The sequence below is a fragment of the Melozone crissalis genome, unplaced genomic scaffold, assembly GCF_028551555.1.
Source record: "Melozone crissalis strain CALT ecotype California unplaced genomic scaffold, PUWL_Pcris_2 ptg000150l_1, whole genome shotgun sequence".
NCBI classification, from domain to species: Eukaryota; Metazoa; Chordata; class Aves; order Passeriformes; family Passerellidae; genus Melozone; species Melozone crissalis.
The window spans coordinates 443046-462639 of NW_026535921.1; the positions used below are offsets into that span (position 1 = coordinate 443046).

Genomic DNA, 19594 nt, shown 5'->3' on the forward strand with positions numbered 1-19594 from the left:
CTGCACCCCCAGAGCCCCCCCCAGACACCCCCAGAGCCCCCAAACACCCCCCAGGCACCCCCAGAGCCCCCTGAACATCCCCTAAACACCCCCAGAGCCCCCCAACCTCCCCAAACACCCTCCAAACACCCCCAGACCCCCTAAACACCACCCAAACACCCCCAGGGCCCCCTAAACACCACCCAGGCACTCCAGACCCCCTAAACATCCCCTAATTAACCCCAGACCCCCCCACAACCCCCAGCCCCCGCCCTAAACACCCTAGAGCCCCCCTAAACATCCCCAGACCCCCTAAACACCCCCAGATCCCTTAAACACCCTCAGAGCCCCCTAAACACCCCATAAACACCCTTTAAACACCCCCAGAGCTCCCTAAACACCCCTTAAATACCCCCAACCCCTCTCTAAACACCCCAGACACCCGTAAACATCCCCAGATCCCCCAAACACCCCCAGAGCCCCCCAAACACCACAGACCCCCCCCAAACACCCCCAGGCCCCTTGGGACCCTCCCCAGGACCGTTCTGTGACCCCTCAGGACTCCTCCTGGCCGCCACCCAGAGCCCCCCAGACCCGTCTAAACCCCCCAAGATCCCCTCAAGGGAGACCCTGGGACCTGTGGGACCCCCCCGTGACTCACCCAGAGCGCCCCAGGACCCCCCACCCCCTGCACCCCCCGTTTGTGCCCCTGACTCGGGGCCAGCGCTGTGAGCTCCCCTTGTCTCCCCCCATGTCCCCATGCGTGTCCCCATGTGCCCACACGTGTCCCCAAGCCTTCATGCATGTCCCGTGTCCCCTTGTGTTCCATCTCCTGTCCCCACATGTGTCCCCCCGGTGTCCCCATGACCCCCTCTGTGGCCCTGTGTCCCCCCATATCCCCCAGTGTCCCTGTCTTCCCCCATGTTCCTGCATGTCCCCCTGTGTCCCCCCGTCCTCTGTCCCCCCTATCCCTTTGTTCCCATTATCCCCGCTGTGTCCCTCTGTCTCCCCCATGTCCCTGTGTCCCCCTGTGTCCCCCCATGTCCCCATGATCCCCTCTGTGTCCATCTGTGCCCCCCATGTCCCTGTGTCCCCCCCATATCCCTTCGGTGTTCCCATGTCCCTCCATGTCTCCCCCGTGTCACTGTGTCCCCCGTGTCCCCATGTCCGGTCTCTTCCTGTCCCCAGCGTAGAGTGGGGGTCCCTCACCCCCAGGGCTGTGTCCGTGGTGTCCCCCCCGTGTCCCCTGTGTCCCCTGTGTCCCCTGTGTCCCCCCTGTCCCCGTGTCGCAGAGGCGCAGGTGGGGCTGTGTCCGTGGTGTCCCCCCCGTGTCCCCTGTGTCCCCTGTGTCCCCCCTGTCCCCGTGTCGCAGAGGCGCAGGTGGGGCTGTGTCCGTGGTGTCCCCCCCGTGTCCCCTGTGTCCCCCGTGTCCCCTGTGTCCCCCCTGTCCCCGTGTCGCAGAGGCGCAGGCGGGGCTGTGAACGGTCTTTAATGAGCACACAACGGTTCCTACATCGGCCGTGCGACACCGCGGGGACACGGGACCCCCCCGGGGCCACCGCCCCGAACACCTACAGGGACCTACGGGGGCACAGGGGACACGGGGGGACACCCCCGCAGGGACCCGGGGGGGACAGGGGACGGGGGCTGTGACACCCCCGCAGGGACCTGGGGGGACAGGGGACGGGACAGGGGACATGGGGGCTGTGACACCCCCGCAGGGACAGGGGATACGGGGGGCAGGGGACACGGGGGCAGGGCTGGGGACACGGGGACAGGGGACACGGGGGCAGGGGCTGTGACACCCCCGCAGCACCGCGGGACAGGGACCCGGGGGCAGGGCTGGGGACGTGGCAGGGGGGGTGACAGGGGAGGGGACATGGGAGGGGACATGGGACCTCACTTGGACACTTGGAGTGACCCGGGAGGGGACCAGTGTGGGGATGGGGAGGGGCAGGGATGGGGATGGGGACAGGGACTGAGCTTTGGGGGGGCAGAAATGGGGGTCAGGGAGGGGGGCTGAGGGCAGGGATCAGGGATGGGGGACGGAGAGATGGGAATGGGATTGGGATGGGGTCGGGATGGAGATGGGGGGTCAGGGATGGAGATGGGGGTTCAGGGATGGGGGACAGAGAGGCGGTGATGGAGGAGGGCAGGAATGGGATCAGGACGGGGTTCTGATGGGAACAGGATGGGCTCTGATGGGAACAGGATGGGCTCTGATGGGAACAGGGTGGGTTCTGATGGGATCAGGGTGGGCTCTGATGGGATCAGGATGGGGCAGGAATGGGATCAGGGTGGGCTCTGATGGGATCAGGATGGGGCAGGAATGGGATCAGGGTGGGGTTCTGATGGGATCAGGGTGGGTTCTGATGGGATCAGGGTGGGCTCTGATGGGATCAGGGTGGGGTTCTGATGGGATCAGGATGGGGCTCTGATGGGATCAGGGTGGGGGTCTGATGGGATCAGGGTGGGCTCTGATGGGATCAGGATGGGGGTCTGATGGGATCAGGGTGGGCTCTGATGGGATCAGGGTGGGGGTCTGATGGGATCAGGGTGGGCTCTGATGGGATCAGGATGGGGTTCTGATGGGATCAAGGTGGGCTCTGATGGGATCAGGATGGGGGTCTGATGGGATCAGGGTGGGCTCTGATGGGATCAGGGTGGGCTCTGATGGGATCAGGGTGGGGTTCTGATGGGATCAGGGTGGGCTCTGATGGGATCAGGATGGGGGTCTGATGGGATCAGGGTGGGCTCTGATGGGATCGGGACGGGGTTCAGGCTCGGGGCGGGGGTCCGGGGCCGGGGCAGGAAGGGGGGGTCCCTGCGTCTCCCCTACGCTAGTGACACAAACCACTTCAGAGTATTTCCACGTGATGCACAAACAAGTCAAAAATTCACTGATCCAAATCCAACGTGCAAACAGAAAAGGGCCGGGGGGGCACCCAGCGCCCCCGGCCCCCGGCGGCCCCCGCGCGGCACGGCACGGCACGGCCCGGCCCCGCCCGGCACGGCCCGGCCCGGCACGGCCCCGCCGGCGGCGGCGGCGGCGGCGCGGGGCCCGCGGCCGGGCAGCCCCGCCGCACCGGAGCCGGGCCGGGCCCGGGCGCCTCACTCGGGGGACTCGGGTCCGCCTCTACCAGATGCCGCTCGACCGGCCCCCGGGGGGAGCGAGAATCCGGGCCGAGGCTCGTTTTGGAACGTGGTCATCGATCTGAGAACCTGCCGGACACACGGACGCTCGGACAGGGGCCCGGGGGGTGGGCACAGAGCCGGGACCCCCGGGAATGGGGGGGCTCCGAGTGTGACCCCCGGCACCCGGGACTGGGAATGGGGGGCTGTGAGACCCCCGGCACCCGGCACTGGGAATGGGGGGGCTGTGAGACCCCCGGCACCCGGGACTGGGAATGGGGGGCTCCGTGTGAGACCCCCGGCACCCGGGACTGGGAATGGGGGGCTCCGTGTGACCCCCGGCACCGCGGCTGTGCTGCAACGTGGGACTGACCAGCACTGACCAGCACTGACCAGAACTACCCAGCATTGACCAGAACTGACCAACACTGATTGGCACTGACCAGTGCTAACCAATACTGACCAGAGTTGACCAGAACTGACCAGCACTGGCCAGCGTTGACCAGCCCTGAACAGAACTGACCAGCATTGACCAGAACTGACCAACACTGATTGGCACTGACCAATACTGACCAGGAGTGACCAGTACTAACCAGCGCTGACTGGCACTGACCAGAACTGACCAGCGCTGACCAGCAGTGACCAGCGCTGGCATTCAGGCCCACCCCCGTGCTCACGCCGTGCCCGGGGCCCAGAGCCACCGGTGCCAGCGGAGCCCCGAGCGGCGCTGCCCGGTACCGAGCCCCCGGTGCAGCGCGGGGAGGGGACTGCCTCGGCTGGCACAGCCCCGGTGCCCCCCGGCCCGCCCCCCGTGCCCCCCAGCGCAGCCACACGACGGACGGTGCCCGGTGCCCGGAGGGGGGCACGGGCCGGGGGCTGCAGCTGGGGCTGGGGGCGCCTCCCTGCTCTGCCACGGCCCCTGCCCGGGGAGGGGGGCTGGGGATGTTGGGGTACCCTGGGAGCGCCCTGGCGGGGGGACAATGGGGACACCCGGGGGGTGACAGGACAGCCCTGGGGAGGGATGGCGGGACACCTGCGGTGGCACCGGGGGGTGGCGGGGGACAATGGGGACACCCCGGGAAGGTGACAAGGGGCAATGGGGACACCCTGGGAGGGGGTGACAAGGGGCAATGAGGACACCCCGGGGAGGTGACAAGGGACAATGGAGACACCCCGGGGAGGTGACGGGGGGGGATGGGGACACCCGAGGGGTGACAAGGGGCACTGGGGACACCCCGGGGAGGTGACAAGCGCCCGGCGGGAGGCACCGGGCAGGGCCGCGGGCCGGCCCCGCTCTTACCGGACAGGCTGAAGCTGGACTCGTGCAGGTCCCGCATGCCCCCGTGTCGCGTGGCCGGCCGGGTGGGCGTATCGGCCAGCGGCGTCCCCGGCTCCTTTTTGCCGGCGTGCACGACCACGGCCACGTCCCCCAGGTACGGGGTGCGGTCCACGGCCCGCAGCTTCAAATTCTGCCGGGAGCGAGAGGAGAGAGCGGAGAGAGCGTCAGCCGGGCCGGGTGCGGGGTGCCACGGGTGCCAGGGGTGCCAGGGCCGGGCGGGGCGGGGGGCTCGGGCCGGGCCACGCTGGGGCTGGGGAGGGGGCTGCGATGGGGAGGGGGCGCTCGGAGGGGGCTGGGGGGATCCCGGTGCAAAGCAGGAGCAGGGACAGGAGCAGGGGCAGGGGGAGGTGGGGGGGCCCTGGCAGAGCAGCCCCGAGCCCCGTTCCCCCGCGGAGCCGAGCCGAGCCGAGCCGAGCCGAGCCGAGCCATGCAAAGCCAAACCGAGCCGAGCCGAGCCGAGCCAAGCCAAGCAAAGCCGAGCCAAGCAAAGCCAAATCAAGCCAAGCCAAGGCCATGCAATGCCCTGTGCCCCCACAGCCACCCAGAGCTCCCGAGAAGTGCCCCAGTGCTGGCCAAGCCTTCCTGTGAGCTGCCCCCTTCCCTCGCTGTCCCCAGCCTGTGATGTCCCAGCATCACACCGCGCTGTCCCCAGCCTGTCCCCAGCCTGTCCCCCACAGCCACAGTGCTGTCACCACGGCAGCCCCAGGGATGTGTCCCTGTCCCGGTGTCACCATGGGGCAGCCCCAGGGATGTGTCCCTGTCCCGGTGTCACCACGGCAGCCCCAGGGATGTGTCCCTGTCCCGGTGTCACCATGGGGCAGCCCCCGGGATGTGTCCCTGTCCCGGTGTCACCGTGAGCTGCGGGGCTGCCCCGGCACAGCCAGCAAAGGGCACAGCCTGAGAGAGCCCTGGTGGCCAACGCGTGCCTTGGAACGGCCACGGGCCACGCACGGGTGGGGACAAGTGTCCCAAGTGTCCCCTGCAGTGCCAAGGTGCTGGCACGGACCAGGGGAGCGTCCTGTGTCACACGCTGACCCGCAGGGACCCGGCTCTGTGCTCCTGGCACGGCGTGGCACCGCCTGGCACAGAGCCTCCTCTGGCACTGCCACTGTCCCCTCCAGCAGCCAGCACGGTGCAGCCCCGTCCCTCACCGTGGCATTGCTCCAGCACAGTGATGGCACTGCTCTGGCATGGCCATGGCATGGTTATGGCGCTGCTCTGGCACAGCCACGGCACTGCTCTGGCATGGCCATGGCACAATCATGGCACCGCTCTGGCACAGCCCTGACACAGCCACAGCACCACTCTGGCACTGCTCTGGCATGGCCACGCAACAGCCACGACATGGCCATGGCAATGCTCTGGCACAGCCATGGCACCACTCTGGCGTGGCCGTGGTGCAGCCATGGCACTGCTCTGGCACCACTCTGGCACAGCCCCGGCACAGCCATGGCACAGCCATGGCATTGCTCTGGCACAGCCCTGGCACAGCCACAGCACTGCTCTGGCACCACTCTGGCACAGATGTGGCACCTCTATGGCACAGCCACAGTATTACTCTGGCACAGCATAGACACAGCACAGCCATGGCATGGCCGTCACTCTGGCACCACCACAGCACCGCTCTGGCACAGCCACGGCACGGCCACGACACAGCCGCGGCAATGCTCTGGCACAGCCTTGGCACCACTCTGGCACGGCCACAGCATAGCCATGGCATGGCCGTCACTCTGGCACCACCACAGCACCGCTCTGGCACAGCCACGGCACGGCCCTGGCACCGCTCTGCCACAGCCACAGCATGTCCCTGGCACATCCCTGGCACATCCCTGGCACAGCCCCGTCCCGGGCACCTCTGCCCCCCGTACCTTCTCGCGCTGCACGAGTTTCTTGTAGGCCACGTCGGGGAAGGAGCGCAGCGGGCAGAACTTGCCGGTGCCCTCGGCGCACATGAAGACGCCGTTCTCGTAGACCACGCGCCCGCGGCTGATGGTGACCAGCGGCACGCCGTGGCACCGCATGTTCTCGTACAGGTTGATGTCCCCGCCCTGCACCTGCGTGCTGGCAGACACCGTCCTGGGCACGGGGACACACATGGGGACACGGGGCTGTCACCGCCTGCGGGGCACCGGGAGCGTCCCCAGCGTCCCCCCCAGCACGGGCTGCTGCTGCAGCGTGGTTTTATTTCACGGGTTATTGTTGATTTGTTGTTCGGTAGGTATTTGGGCTTTTCCCCCTGATTTTGGAGTGACACAGAGGTTTATCTCTTTGCTACCTCCCTACTTTTCTGCCCAGCTTCAAAGCCCTTCCTGCCACATCCAGCTGTTAACCCCTCCTGTCCCAAGCAGCTTTCCTCCCCTGTGTCCCCTGCCCTTGTGTTCCACCCCAGCTCTCCTGATCAGCTGAACATTGCATCCTCCCTTGAGACCTGCCCCCTATCGCAGACATCTTCTGTGAAAACCCTTTTCTTTAGGAGTTTTCCTCCTGAGAAGCTGAGAGGCCTCAGGAACAAAGTGTAAGCAATGGTTATCCGCTGCTGTGGGATGCAACAGGTGCATTGGTCTCGTGTGGGTGCTTGGAATTGGTGACCAGTCACGGCAGAGCTGGCTCTCTCTCTCTGTTCGAGCCACAGACCTTTGTTTTTGTTCCATTCTATTCTCAGCTTAGCCAGCCTTCTGAGATGAGACTTTTTCCTTCCATTCTTTTAGTATAGTTTAATGTAATGTATATAATAAAATAATAAATCAGCCTTCTGAACATGGAGTCAGATCCTCATCCCTTCCCTCACCTGAAAACCCCTGTGAACACGGTCACACTCCCCTTACAAGCTGTTGTTTGCCCCCAGCTCGTTGCCTGGCACCCCAAGACTCAGGGAGTGTAACACCACACAAAGGAACCCAGTGCCACCCGGTGCCACCCGGTGCCACCCCAGGCCCGTGCTGTCCTTTTGTTCTGTGTAGCTGGGATCCTGCTGGGCCCCAAAGGGGGCACTGCCACCCCCTCCCCACGCTGCCACCGCCCAGCAGGGACGTGCCAGCGGCTGCACCTACTTGGTGGCCTCGGGGTCCCAGACCACGACGTCGGCGTCGGCGCCGGGGATGATGCGGCCCTTGCGCGGGTACAGGTTGTGCAGCTTGGCGGCGTTGGAGCTGGTCACGGCCACGAAGCGGTTCTCGTCCATCTTGCCCCCCACCTGGCACCGCAGCGGGGTCGGGATTTGGGGGCTGTGGTGCTCCCTGTCACCCCCAGTGCCCCCAAAATCCCAGGGGTCCCCCAAAATCCCAGGTGTGCTGCGGGGTCAGGATCCTCGCCAGGCCAGCTCTGGGGAGCTCCGTGCCCGCCACCCTCGTGCCCATCCCATGGTGGGATCTCCCATCCAGCAGGGAACCCCAGCCCCGTGCCCAGGCCAGCTCTGAGGGTGCCAGGGGGGCACAGCCCATGGTGGGATGCCCCATCCAGCACCAGCTCCGTGCCCAGGCCAGCTCTGGGGAGCTCCTTGTGCCCATCCCATGATGGGATGCCCGATCCAGCAGGGTCCCCATGAGCCCCCAGCCCCAGCCCTGTGCCCAGGCCCCACTGGGGAGCTCCATGCCCACCACCCTCGTGCCCATCCCATGGTGGGATGCCCTATCCCACCACACACAGCTCCTCGTGCCCATCCCATGGTGGGATGCCCCATCCAGCCCCAGCCCGTGCCCGGGCAGCAGTGCCCTACCACGCCACGCTCCCAGATGATGTTCATGCGGTCCTGCACGCCGCTGACGCCGTGGGGGATCTTGGTGAAGTCCTCCTTGCCCATGGCCTTCTGCTTGGTGCTGAAGGGCCGGTGGTCCGAGGCCACCACGTTCAACGTGTCACTGTGGGGGCACGGCAGGCTGGGGGGTGGCACTGCCAGGGGTGCCTGGGGTGCCCGGGGAGCCCGGGACTAGGGGAATGGGGTACCCACACTATGGGGTGCCCAGGGAGCCCAGGGAATGGGGTACCCCTGTCATGGGGTGCCCGGGGAGCTCAATGCCCAGGGAATGGGGCACCCCTGCCATGGGGTGCCTGGAGAACAGGGCACACAGGGAGCAAGATGTTCAGGGAATGGGGCACCCAGGGAATGGGGCACCCAAGGAATGGGGTGCCTGGGGCAGGTTCAGGGTGCCCAGGGGCAGGGAGGGGCACCCGGGGCACGAATGGGGTGCCTGGGGCAGGGATGGCACACCCAGGGCAGGTTCAGGGTGCCCAGGGCAGGTTGGCACACCCGGGGCAGGGATTGGGCACACCGGGGCAGGGACTGGGCACACCCGCGGCAGGTTCAGGGTGCCCGGGGCAGGCAGGCTGGCACCCCGGGCGGGCTCACTTGGCGAGCAGGCTCATGAGGTAGGCTGAGGTGTTGGTGTCCAGGCGCAGCGGCGGCACGGTGACGTAGGCGGCGGCGTGGAACCAGTCCTGGTGGTAGTAGTGCAGCCCGGTGAGCGTGGCGTGCGCCGTGGTGGTCTCTGCGTACACCACCTTCCCTGCGGGGAGGCACGCGTGGGCACGGGGCCGTGCCAGGCACGCCGGGCACTGCCCGGGGCCCGAGATACCCGCGGGGCAGGAGCCGTGTGTGCTGTGTGTGCTGTGTGTGAGCTGTGTGTGAATTGTGTGTGAGCTGTGTGTGAGCTGTGTGTGAGCTGTGTGTGAGCTGTGTGTGCTGTGTGTGCTGTGTGTGAGCTGTGTGTGAGCTGTGTGTGCTGTGTGTGCTCAGGTGTGTGTGCTGTGTGTGCTGTGTGTGCTGTGTGTGTGCTGTGTGTGAGCTGTGTGTGCTGTGTGTGCTGTGTGTGAGCTGTGTGTGAGCTGTGTGTGAGCTGTGTGTGCTGTGTGTGCTGTGTGTGAGCTGTGTGTGAATTGTGTGTGAGCTGTGTGTGAGCTGTGTGTGAGCTGTGTGTGCTCAGTGTGTGAGCTGTGTGTGAGCTGTGTGTGTGCTCTGTGTGTGTTGTGTGTGAGCTGTGTGTGTGCTGTGTGTGAGCTGTGTGTGAGCTGTGTGTGTGCTCTGTGTGTGTTGTGTGTGAGCTGTGTGTGTGCTGTGTGTGAGCTGTGTGTGTGCTGTGTGTGAGCTGTGTGTGAGCTGTGTGTGCTCAGTGTGTGAGCTGTGTGTGAGCTGTGTGTGTGCTGTGTGTGAGCTGTGTGTGTGCTGTGTGTGTGCTGTGTGTGAGCTGTGTGTGCTCAGTGTGTGAGCTGTGTGTGCTCAGTGTGTGTGCTGTGTGTGCTGTGTGTGCTGTGTGTGAGCTGTGTGTGCTCAGTGTGTGAGCTGTGTGTGAGCTGTGTGTGTGCTCAGTGTGTGTGCTGTGTGTGTGCTGTGTGTGAGCTGTGTGTGAGCTGTGTGTGCTCAGTGTGTGAGCTGCGTGTGAGCTGTGCGTGTCCCGTGTGCCCATGTGTCTGTGCTCACATGTGTGACCTGTATGTGACCTGTGCGTGTTCCCCGTGTGCTCACATCTGTGTCCCCTGTGTGTCCCTGTGTGTCCCTGTGTGTCCCTGTGTACGAGCAGAGCTGGGGGCCCAGGTGTGCTCACCTGTGCCAGGGCACGGCCCCACAGGGACACCCGAGTTCCTGTGTCTGTCTGTCTGTGTCTGTGTGTCTGCCCATGTCTGTCTGCCCGTGTCTGTCTGTCTGTGCCCATGCCCATGTGTCTGTCCCTGCCCGTGTGCCTGTCCGTGCCCATGTCTGCCCGTGTGTCTGTCCGTGTGTCTGTCCGTGTGTCTGTCCATGCCCATGTGCCTGTCCGTGCCCATGTCTGCCTGTGTGTCTGTCCGTGTGTCTGTCCGTGTGTCTGTCCCTGTCCGTGTGTCTGTCCCTGCCCGTGTGCCTGTCCGTGCCCATGTCTGCCTGTGTGTCTGTCCGTGTGTCTGTCCGTGTGTCTGTCCATGCCCATGTGCCTGTCCGTGCCCATGTCTGCCTGTGTGTCTGTCCGTGTGTCTGTCCCTGTCCGTGTGTCTGTCCGTGCCCATGTGTCTCCACCTGCCTGCAGCCCCACACTCCAGGCCCATCTCCCCCCAGCCCAGGTGTGAGCCGTGTCCGTGGGGTTTCCTGTCCCCCCATGGGTGCCCCTTGCCCACGGCTGTGCTGGGCAGGGAGGTCCCCCCCCGTGTCCCCCCGTGTCCCCTCCGTGTCCCCCCCGTGTCCCCTCTGTGTCCCCCCATTGTGTCCCCTACCCTGCATCTTGGCAGTGGCGATGACATCCCCCATGTCCCCCCATGTCCCCCCATGTCCCTACCCTGCATCTTGGCAGTGGCGATGACATCCCCCATGTCCCCCCGTGTCCCCTCGTGTCCCCCTGTGTCCCCCCATGTCCCCCCATGTCCCTACCCTGCATCTTGGCGGCGGCGATGACGTCCCCCGCGGACATGCTGGACACGTTCACCAGGTACACGGGGCAGTGGGTCTGCACACAGGGGGTCAGTGGCACTGTGCCCATGGCACCCAGCCCCTGGGGGGGCACGGGCACCCCCACAGGACAGGGACAGCCCCCACGCTCGGACACTCACCCGGTTGGCGATGGTGATGACGCGGTGCGTGGCCTCGGCCTCCAGCTGCAGGGACAGCAATGGTGACACAGTGACGCGCGCCGGTGGCACCACAGGGACGGGCAGCACTGCCCTGGCCCGTGCCAGCCCACCCCGGCGGCACGGTGCCATCACCCACCTCCTCGGGCCGGCTGATCTCGATGCCCTCGGGCCCCGTGATGCCCAGGTCCAGCGCTTCCTTGGCTCCCTGCGGATTTGGGGGGTCAGGGCGGGTGGCACGGGGGGGTCAGGCCGGTGACCCCGCTGCCCGGCCGGTGCCCGCCGCCCCCGCGCCCCCTCACCTCGGCCACCAGCTCGCCGTTCTCGGCGTGCACGCGGGCGATGGCGCCGATGTCGCGGCAGGCGCGCAGCGCCTGGTACAGCTCGCTGTCCCGCAGCATGTACAGCTCCTTGTAGGCCATGAACATCTGGAACGAGTTCACGCCCTTCTCCCGCACCAGCGTCTCCATCTCCGCCTTCACCTGCGGGGCAGCGCGCTCAGGGCGGGGGCTCGCCCCTCTGCTCTGGGGGCCCCCGGGGACGCGGCGCGGGGATTTGGGGGTGACACGGGCGGTGACAGATGCTGGAGGGGGGGTCGGGGCCGGGGTCTCCGTGCAGCACAGCCGGGAGCCGGCTCTGATCCTGATCCCCCCGCAGCAGCTGCGAGGGGATTGCAGCGCTGAGCGTGCCGTGGGATGGGGGCTGCTCACCCACCCTGCCCGCCGCCCCCACGGCACGGGGGTCCTGCCGCGGGCTGGGGTTCCCCCGGGCTCGGAGCAGCAGCAGCAGCAGCAGCAGTGCCACCTTCCCTGCACCACAGAGACCCCCCTGTCCCAGGGCACCCCCAGCCCCTGCCCCGCTGAGCCCGGCTCAGGGCGGCTCAAAAGGCATCCTGGGGGCTCAGCCCGCCCCCCGGGCGGATAATGGGATCAGGGGGCCGGGAATGACCCCGGCAGCTGCTCCCGCCCGTGCCCGCTCACCTTGGGCGCCCACCAGGTGATGCCCATGTGCAGGGCGTAGTCGCAGCACACCTTGGGGTCGGCCAGGCTGCGGCACTTCTCGTAGGCGTCCAGCAGCGACGTGTCCTTGTCGGGCAGGACGTGCCCGATGATCATCGTCGTGCCCCCCACCAGCGCTGCCTGCACGGGGGGCACAGGGGCCGCGGGGGGGGTGAGGGCTCATCCCCCTGCCCGGCCCTGCCCACGGCCAGGGGAGCTCCCAGGTGTGCCCGGGCCATGTTCGGGCACTGCCCACGGCCAGGGGAGCTGCCAGGTGTGCCCGGGCCATGTTCGGGCACTGCCCACGGCCAGGGGAGCTGCCAGGTGTGCCCGGGCCATGTTCGGGCACTGCCCACGGCCAGGGGAGCTCCCAGGTGTGCCCGGGACACGTTCGGGCACTGCCCACGGCCACGGGAGCTGCCAGGTGTGCCCGGGCCACGTTCGGGCATTGCCCACAGCCAGGGGAGCTGCCAGGTGTGCCCGGGCCACGTTCGGGCATTGCCCACGGCCAGGGGAGCTGCCAGGTGTGCCCGGGCCACGTTCGGGCACTGCCCACGGCCAGGGGAGCTCCCAGGTGTGCCCGGGCCACGTTCGGGCACTGCCCACGGCCAGGGGAGCTCCCAGGTGTGCCCGGGCCACGTTCGGGCACTGCCCACGGCCAGGGGAGCTCCCAGGTGTGCCCGGGCCACGTTCGGGCATTGCCCACGGCCAGGGGAGCTGCCAGGTGTGCCCGGGCCACGTTCGGGCACTGCCCGCGGCCAGGGGAGCTCCCAGGTGTGCCCGGGCCACGTTCGGGCACTGCCCGCGGCCAGGGGAGCTCCCAGGTGTGCCCGGGCCATGTTTGGGCATTGCCCACAGCCTTGGGGGGGTGCTGGCTGCAGACAGGGACCCCCGCATGCCCCCAGCCCCGCCAATGGCTGCCCCCCTGCAGCAGCACATCTGGATGCAGGGAACATCTGGAGAGCCCCATCCTGCCATGCCGGGGCACCCACTGTGCCCCCCCAGCCCCGGCGCTGGGTTTGGGGTGCTGAGGGAGCCCCCAGCACAGAGCCCCGGGTGGGTTTGGGGTGCTGAGGGAGCCCCGGGTGGGTTTGGGGTGCTCAGGGACCCCCAGCACGGAGCCCCGGGTGGGTTTGGGGCCGCTGGGAGCCCCCCCGTTCCCGTTCCCGTTGCCGTTCCCATTCCCGTTGCCGTTCCCGCTGCCGTTGCCGTTGCCGTTGCCGTGCCCGGGGGCGGCGGGCAGGCGCGCTGGCCCCGCCGCTGTCCCCGCCTCACCCGCCCCGCTAATCCCCAAAGCTCCTTTGCCCACGGGCGCTCTCGGGAGGAGCTGCCGGCCCGGCGCTGCCACGGGCGGGTGCCAGGGACACGGAGCGGGGCTGGCGTGTGGCACCCGCGGGCATCGCAGGGGTCCCTCCACCAAACCGGACCCTTCCCCTAGAACGTTCTAATAACAACCCCCGCTCTTAACATAGTGCAATTAATATAACATGATTAACACCATGTAATTGAACTATACCCTAATTTAACTTAATTTAACTTTTACCTACAACACCACCAGCACAGCGCCGAGCCCCCTGCCCGGGGACACCGGGCACAGCCTGGGCACAGCCTGGGCACAGCCTGGGCACCGCCTGGGCACAGCTGGGGACAGGCACGGCCAGCGCTGGCCTGGCACAATGGCCGCTCTGTGCGGGCGCTGGGGACAGCGGGACAGGCTGCAGGGACAATCCTGGGCTGGCCCAAGCAGCGACGCTCGGCGCACGGTGACACCGGCACGGGGAGGCGGCCGAGCTGGCGCGGGGTGCCACGGCCCGGCACGGGAGGGGGGGACGTGACAGACGGGGACGCGGGCACACGGGCACACAGCGGCAGGGCAGGGCAGGGCCCGGGGCTACCTTGGTGCCGTGGTAGAAGTCATCGACGCAGGTGGCGTTCATGAAGGTCTGGTGGAAGTGGGTGCTGGTGTCGATGCCCCCGGGGATGACGAGCTTGCCGGTGGCGTCGATGACCTTGGCGCCGCCGGGGATCATCAGCTCGCGGCCCACCTGCTGGATGACGCCGTTCTCGATGTACACGTCGGCCTCCAGCGTGCAGTCGTCGTTCACCACCTTGCCGCCCTTGATCAGGATCCGCACGGTGGCCGCGTTGGCCATCATGGTGCTGCGGGCACGGGGGTGTGCGGTGAGCGCCGGGAGCGCCCGTGGGAACGGGGCATTGCGCTGCCCACCCTGCCCTGCCCACCCAGTGCTGCCCACCCTGAGCTGCCCATCCTGTGCTGCCCACCCTGCGCTGCCCACCCCGCTGCCCACCCTGCCCGGAGGTGCCCCCCGGGGCTGGCACGGGGCCGAGCCCGCAGCTGCGCATCCCGCACCGGCCGTGGGGATGGATTATCCCGGGCAATCCGCGCAGAGGAGGGGCTGGCACGGGGCTGGGGCTGCCTCCGTGCCAGGGACCCGCTGCAGGGACTGCGGGCTGCACCTCGCCAGTGCCAACCCCACTGGCAGAGCCCCACCCTGCCACCCTGCACTGCCAGTGTCACCCCCCTGCAGCACCTGGGCAGGGCTGCCCATCCCTGCCACCCTGCCAGTGCCACTGCCAGCCGCCTGCACTGCCAGCGCCTGCCACCCCGCACTGCCAGTGCCACCTGTGCCATGGGAACGTGGCTGTGTGCCCCCACACCCAGGGCACGCTGCCCACCGTGTCCCTGTGAGTGCCCAGGACTGGCACGGACAGCTCCAGGGCTGGCATCACTCGCTGGGGGCTCTGCCCAGTGCCCCATGAGGTGCCAGCTCTGCCAGAGACCCCCGCACAGCCCGAGCCCCCGCAGGGAAGGGCATCCCTAGCCACCATCAATAAATTCAATAAATCCTTTGGTGAAGGTCAAACACCATCGACCCGCCAGAGCAGGGACAGCAGTGCCAGCTGTGCCCACCCGGGGGGCATCAGGTGGGCTGGGAGCCCCCCAGAGCCCCCAGAGCAGCAGAGACCCACGGAGAGACCCACGGAGAGACCCCTGCCCCTCTGTGCCCGCTGCAGGGACCCCTGCACCAGGCAGAGCCCCTGGCACCCACACGGGCAGCGTGGGGCACTCTGGCACGGTGCTGGCACTGAGCAGTGCTGTGGGAACCGCCTCTGGTGCCCACCCAGCCCCTGGCACAGCCCCTCTGGAGCCAGAACCGAGCTGGGGGCACAGGCTGCGGCTGCTGCCGGGTGCCAGGGCCCCGGTGCCAGGCGGTGTCGGGTGCTGCCACAGCCCCTCAGGAGGGCACTGGGACTGGCACAGGGCTCTGAAGGGACCGTCCCGAGCCGTGCCAGGGCCCTGCAGCACCTGCTGGGCACAGATGGCCCCTGAGACTGGGCTGGCAGTTGGGCATCCCGGGCTGGCACAGCTGCGGGGAGGGGACAGGGGGACCCCAGGGGTCACAGCTGCAGGAGGGGACAGAGGGGACAGGGGGACCCCAGGGGTCACAGCTGCAGGAGGGGACAGGGGGACCCCAGGGGTCACAGCTGCAGGGAGGGGACAGAGGGGACAGGGGGACCCCAGGGGTCACAGCTGCAGGAGGGGACAGAGGGGACAGGGGGACCCCAGGGGTCACAGCTGCAGGGAGGGGACAGAGGGGACAGGGGGACCCCAGGGGTCACAGCTGCAGGGAGGGGACAGAGGGGACAGGGGGACCCCAGGGGTCACAGCTGCAGGAGGGGACAGAGGGGACAGGGGGACCTCAGGGGTCACAGCTGCAGGAGGGGACAGGGGGACCCCAGGGGTCACAGCTGCAGGAGGGGACAGAGGGGACAGGGGGACCCCAGGGGTCACAGCTGCAGGAGGGGACAGGGGGACCCCAGGGGTCACAGCTGCAGGAGGGGACAGAGGGGACAGGGGGACCCCAGGGGTCACAGCTGCTCGGGGAGGGTTCAGCAGCCCCTCCTGGCCCGGGCCCTGCCCCTGGCGGTGCCGGTGCCAGCTGGAGCCGTGCCCGGTGCCCTCGCCCCGCACGGAGCAGCAGCTGCCGGCTCGGGAATGTCACCGGCACGCGCAGCTGTGACACCGCTCCGGGGACGCCGGGGCACCGGGGCGGGTGGCACCGACCCCGTGCGGCGTGCCAGGCACCGCTCCGATGCCCGCGGCTGCCCCCTGCTCCGCCTGGCACACGGGGATGCTGCTGCCCCACACCGGGGCTGTGCCAGGGGACAGCTGGGCACAGGGCTGCACTGGGGGGGACAAGGGGGCGACAGGGACAAGGGGTCACCCCGCTCTGAGTGCCCACACCGACACCAGGGGCGCGACACAGGGGCAGGGACCGGCCTGGGTGGGGGCAGAGCGGAGGGGACGAGCTGTGCCAGGGTGGCACCGCGGGGCACGATGGCACTGCCAGCCCTGGGAGGCCAGGGCAGGGCTGGGGGTGCAGGAGGGGCACGGGGAGGGGTGGCACGGTACGGGGAGGGGTGGCACAGAGCAGAGGGAAGGACGGGGCAGGCAGCACGTGGCAGCCCGAGATGAAAGCAGAGCTGTGCCCACGGTGCCACCATGGGGCACACGGGCCCTGCGAGCCCCTGGGAGCCCAGGGCAGGGCAGGGGGTGCAGGGAGGGGCTCAGGTAGGGGTGGCACGGTTCAGGGAGGGCTGGCACGGCACAGGGAGGGTGGCACGGCACAGGGAGGGATGGCACGGTTCAGGGAGGGGTGGCACGGTTCAGGGAAGGATGGCACGGCACAGGGAGGGTGGCACGGCACAGGGAGGGCTGGCACGGCACAGGGAGGGTGGCACGGTGCAGAGGGAAGGGTGGCACGGTGCAGAGGGAAGCTGGGGCAGGCAGCACGTGGCAGCCCGAGATGAAAGCAGAGCCGCACTGACGGATCTGGGGCACACAGTGAGTGCCAGCGGCGCCGCAGCACCGGGCACCGCGACACCCCCGGCACGGGGAGGGCGGGAGGGGCGCGGGCACGGCCCGGGGGTGCCAGGGGCTGCCGGGGGCACGGGGCACAGCGTGGGCACAGAGAGGAGCCGGCAGCTGCACACGCTGCCCACACAGCCACCCACGCCGCTGCCACCCGCTGCCCTCGTGCCGCCGCTCCAGGCACCTCTGCCACCCCGTGCCAGCCACCCCTGGCACCGCCCCATGTCCCCACGCCGCCAGGGCCGTGCCCGGGCTGGATACCCGCGATGGCCCGCCTGGCACACCGGCGCTCCCGTTTCCCCCTCGCCGTCCCCAGGTCACACCCAGCGCTCCCACCGCTCCCACCGAGCGTCCCCAGGGGCTCCGTCCCGCTGTCCCCCTGCCCGCGGTGCCAGCCTGGCACCAGCCCCGGTGGCACCGGGGCCGTGTCCCGCGGTCCAGCCGGCGCTGGGCGGGGGCACGGCCGGCACGGCCGGAGCCTGGTGCCAGCCAGCGGGCCCCGGGCAGGGCAGAGCCGCAGCGCCAGCGCCGGGGGGCACCGGGGGCAGGCAGGGACCCCCGCCCGGCCCGGCCGGCACACAAAGCGGGCTCGCAGGGCAGCTGTGCCGCCGGGACAGCTGGGACCCCGCAGGACAAAGGGACCCCGGCCCGGCGGGGCTGCCGGGGGCACCTGTCGGGGTCGGGCCCGGCCTTTGTGCCGGGGCCGCCGCAATGTGCGGCCCCCGCCGCCCCCCGCTTTTGTCCGCGCCGCCGAGACCCCACCGGGCCCGACCCCACCCCGCGCCGCCCCCCCGGGGCTCCCCTTTGTCACGGTGCCCTCGGTGACCGCCGCGCCCTGGCACCGACCGCGACCACCGCCCGTGGCTGCGGCTGGGTGGGCACGGCTCGGAGCGCTGCCCGGCGGGCGGGGGGGGCACCGAGCCCGGCCCGGTCCGGCCCGGCTCCGATCGGGTGTCGCCGTCCCGGTGCCGGAGGAGCTGCGGTGTCACCGAGCCACCGCCCCGGGAGGAGCGGGGATGGCGGCAGCAGCAGCAGGAGGAGGAGGAGGAGGAGGATGCTCCGTCAGAGCCGGGATGCTGCTGCTGCGGCCGCTCCTCGTCCCCGCGGGCACCTTGGCCCGGCCGGGCACGGAACGGGCACGGAACGGGCACCGCGCGGCCACGCCCGAGCGGGTTCGGGGCGCTGCGGAGGGTCCCGGTGCCGGCTGCGGGGACACCGGGGGGTCCCATCGCCGCTCCCGGGCCCCGTCACCGCCCGGCGCTGACCCCCGGGGCACTGCGGCAGAGGCCGGAGCGGCGGGCACCGGAACCGGGCTGCGGCCGAACGGGGTGGGGGGCCGGCCCGGGGGACCCCCGAGAGCCGGGCCCGGTGCGGGCGCTGGGCCGGGCCCGGGCGCGGCTCGGGGGCGGTGCCGCTGCCCCGGGTCCGTTCCCGGAGCGCGATGCGGGCCGGGCGGGGGTCCCGGTGCGGGGTCCGGAGGCGCGGGGGGTCCCGGGCTCGCCGGCCCGGGGCGGCTCCGCAGACAAAGCCCGGGGCCGCCCAGCACAAAGGATGCTCGGAGCCGGGGCGGGGCCGCCCGGGAGACCCGGCGGAACAATGAGCGGGGCCCGGCGGGACCCCCGCCGCCCCTCGGCCCCCGCCGCCCCGGGCTCCGCGCTCCGCCGCGCCCCGGCACCTGCTGCTCCACTCCCGATCGCGACAGGGCGCCGAGAGCGACCGGGCCCGCCCGAGGAGCAGCGGCCGTGCCCGGCATCACACCGTGCCGGGGCGAACCCCTCGCGCTGTCGCGACACCACCGCCTGTCGCGACAGGTGCGTCGCCATGGGTGGGCGGCGGCCGCGCTCAGCCTTTCTGCGCGGCGATTCCCGCGAAGCGCCCCGGGCGGGGACGGCGGGCGCTCCCCTCCCTCCTCGCCCGCCCATCCACTCGCGCCTGCCGAGACGCACGCACCTGTCGCGATCGTCCAGCCCGTCGCGATAACGGGCCAGGTCCGCAGGAGCGGGAAAGCAAAAGCCGAGCACGGTCCGGCGCGGCCCGGCTCAGCCCGGCTCGGCTCACCCAACCCAACCCGGCCCAGCCCAGTCCAGCCCGGCCCGGTCCGATCCGCTCCGGTTCCGTTCGGTTCGGTTCGGTTCGGCCCGACCCGGCCCCGCTGCGCTGCGCCCCGCCCGGCCCGGCCCCGCCGGTACCTCCCGCTCCGGTGCCGCTCCCGGTGCCGCTCCGGCCGCGATCGCCTCTCGCCCGAACCTGCGCCGGGGGGCGGGGCCTGGCCGCGCCTGCACCAATCACCGCACCCCCTGGCGCCGGGGGGCGGGGCCGAGCCCCCAGCAGGGTGGGCTGCGCACGGCCTGACTGACAGCCGGAGGGGGCGGGGCCAGGGCCCGGGGCTCCGCCCCCCGGCACCTGCACGCGCTGTTGCCGTGGTGACGGAGCGCGCGCGGGGACCCCCGGTGACCCCCGGGACCCCCCCGTGACATCCCCGGGACATCCCCTGGGAACCACCCGGGACACCCTTGGAAACCCCTGGGACACCCCCGGGACACCCTCGGGACATCCCCGGGACCCCCCGAGACGCCCCCGGGACACCCCCGGGACACCCCCTGGACATCCCTGGACCCCCACTGGACCCCCCCGGGACACCCCTGCACCCCCTCGGGACACCCCCGGGACACCCCCGGGACACCCTTGGTGACCCCCTGGACACTCCTGTGACACCCCCGGGAT

The 19594-nt window shown here is 69.6% G+C and overlaps 1 protein-coding gene across 2 annotated transcripts; it reads right to left on the reverse strand.

Moving 5' to 3' along the window:
- Positions 1-3051: 3051 nt before the first annotated feature.
- Positions 3052-19119, reverse strand: DPYSL5 (dihydropyrimidinase like 5). 2 transcript variants are annotated; one of them, XM_054293426.1, is made up of 13 exons: positions 19060-19119; positions 13872-14136; positions 11959-12117; positions 11281-11460; positions 11118-11186; positions 10961-11005; positions 10782-10857; positions 8796-8952; positions 8166-8307; positions 7501-7643; positions 6319-6526; positions 4412-4580; positions 3052-3201 (listed from the first exon to the last, which is right to left on the reverse strand). In XM_054293426.1, exons 2-13 carry the CDS (start codon positions 14130-14132, stop codon positions 3116-3118), a joined length of 1695 nt encoding a protein of 564 aa, XP_054149401.1. In that variant the 5' UTR covers positions 14133-14136; positions 19060-19119; the 3' UTR covers positions 3052-3115. The 2 variants fall into 2 exon arrangements, with proteins under 2 accessions (XP_054149401.1, XP_054149402.1); XM_054293427.1 differs by lacking the exon at positions 4412-4580.
- Positions 19120-19594: the final 475 nt, after the last annotated feature.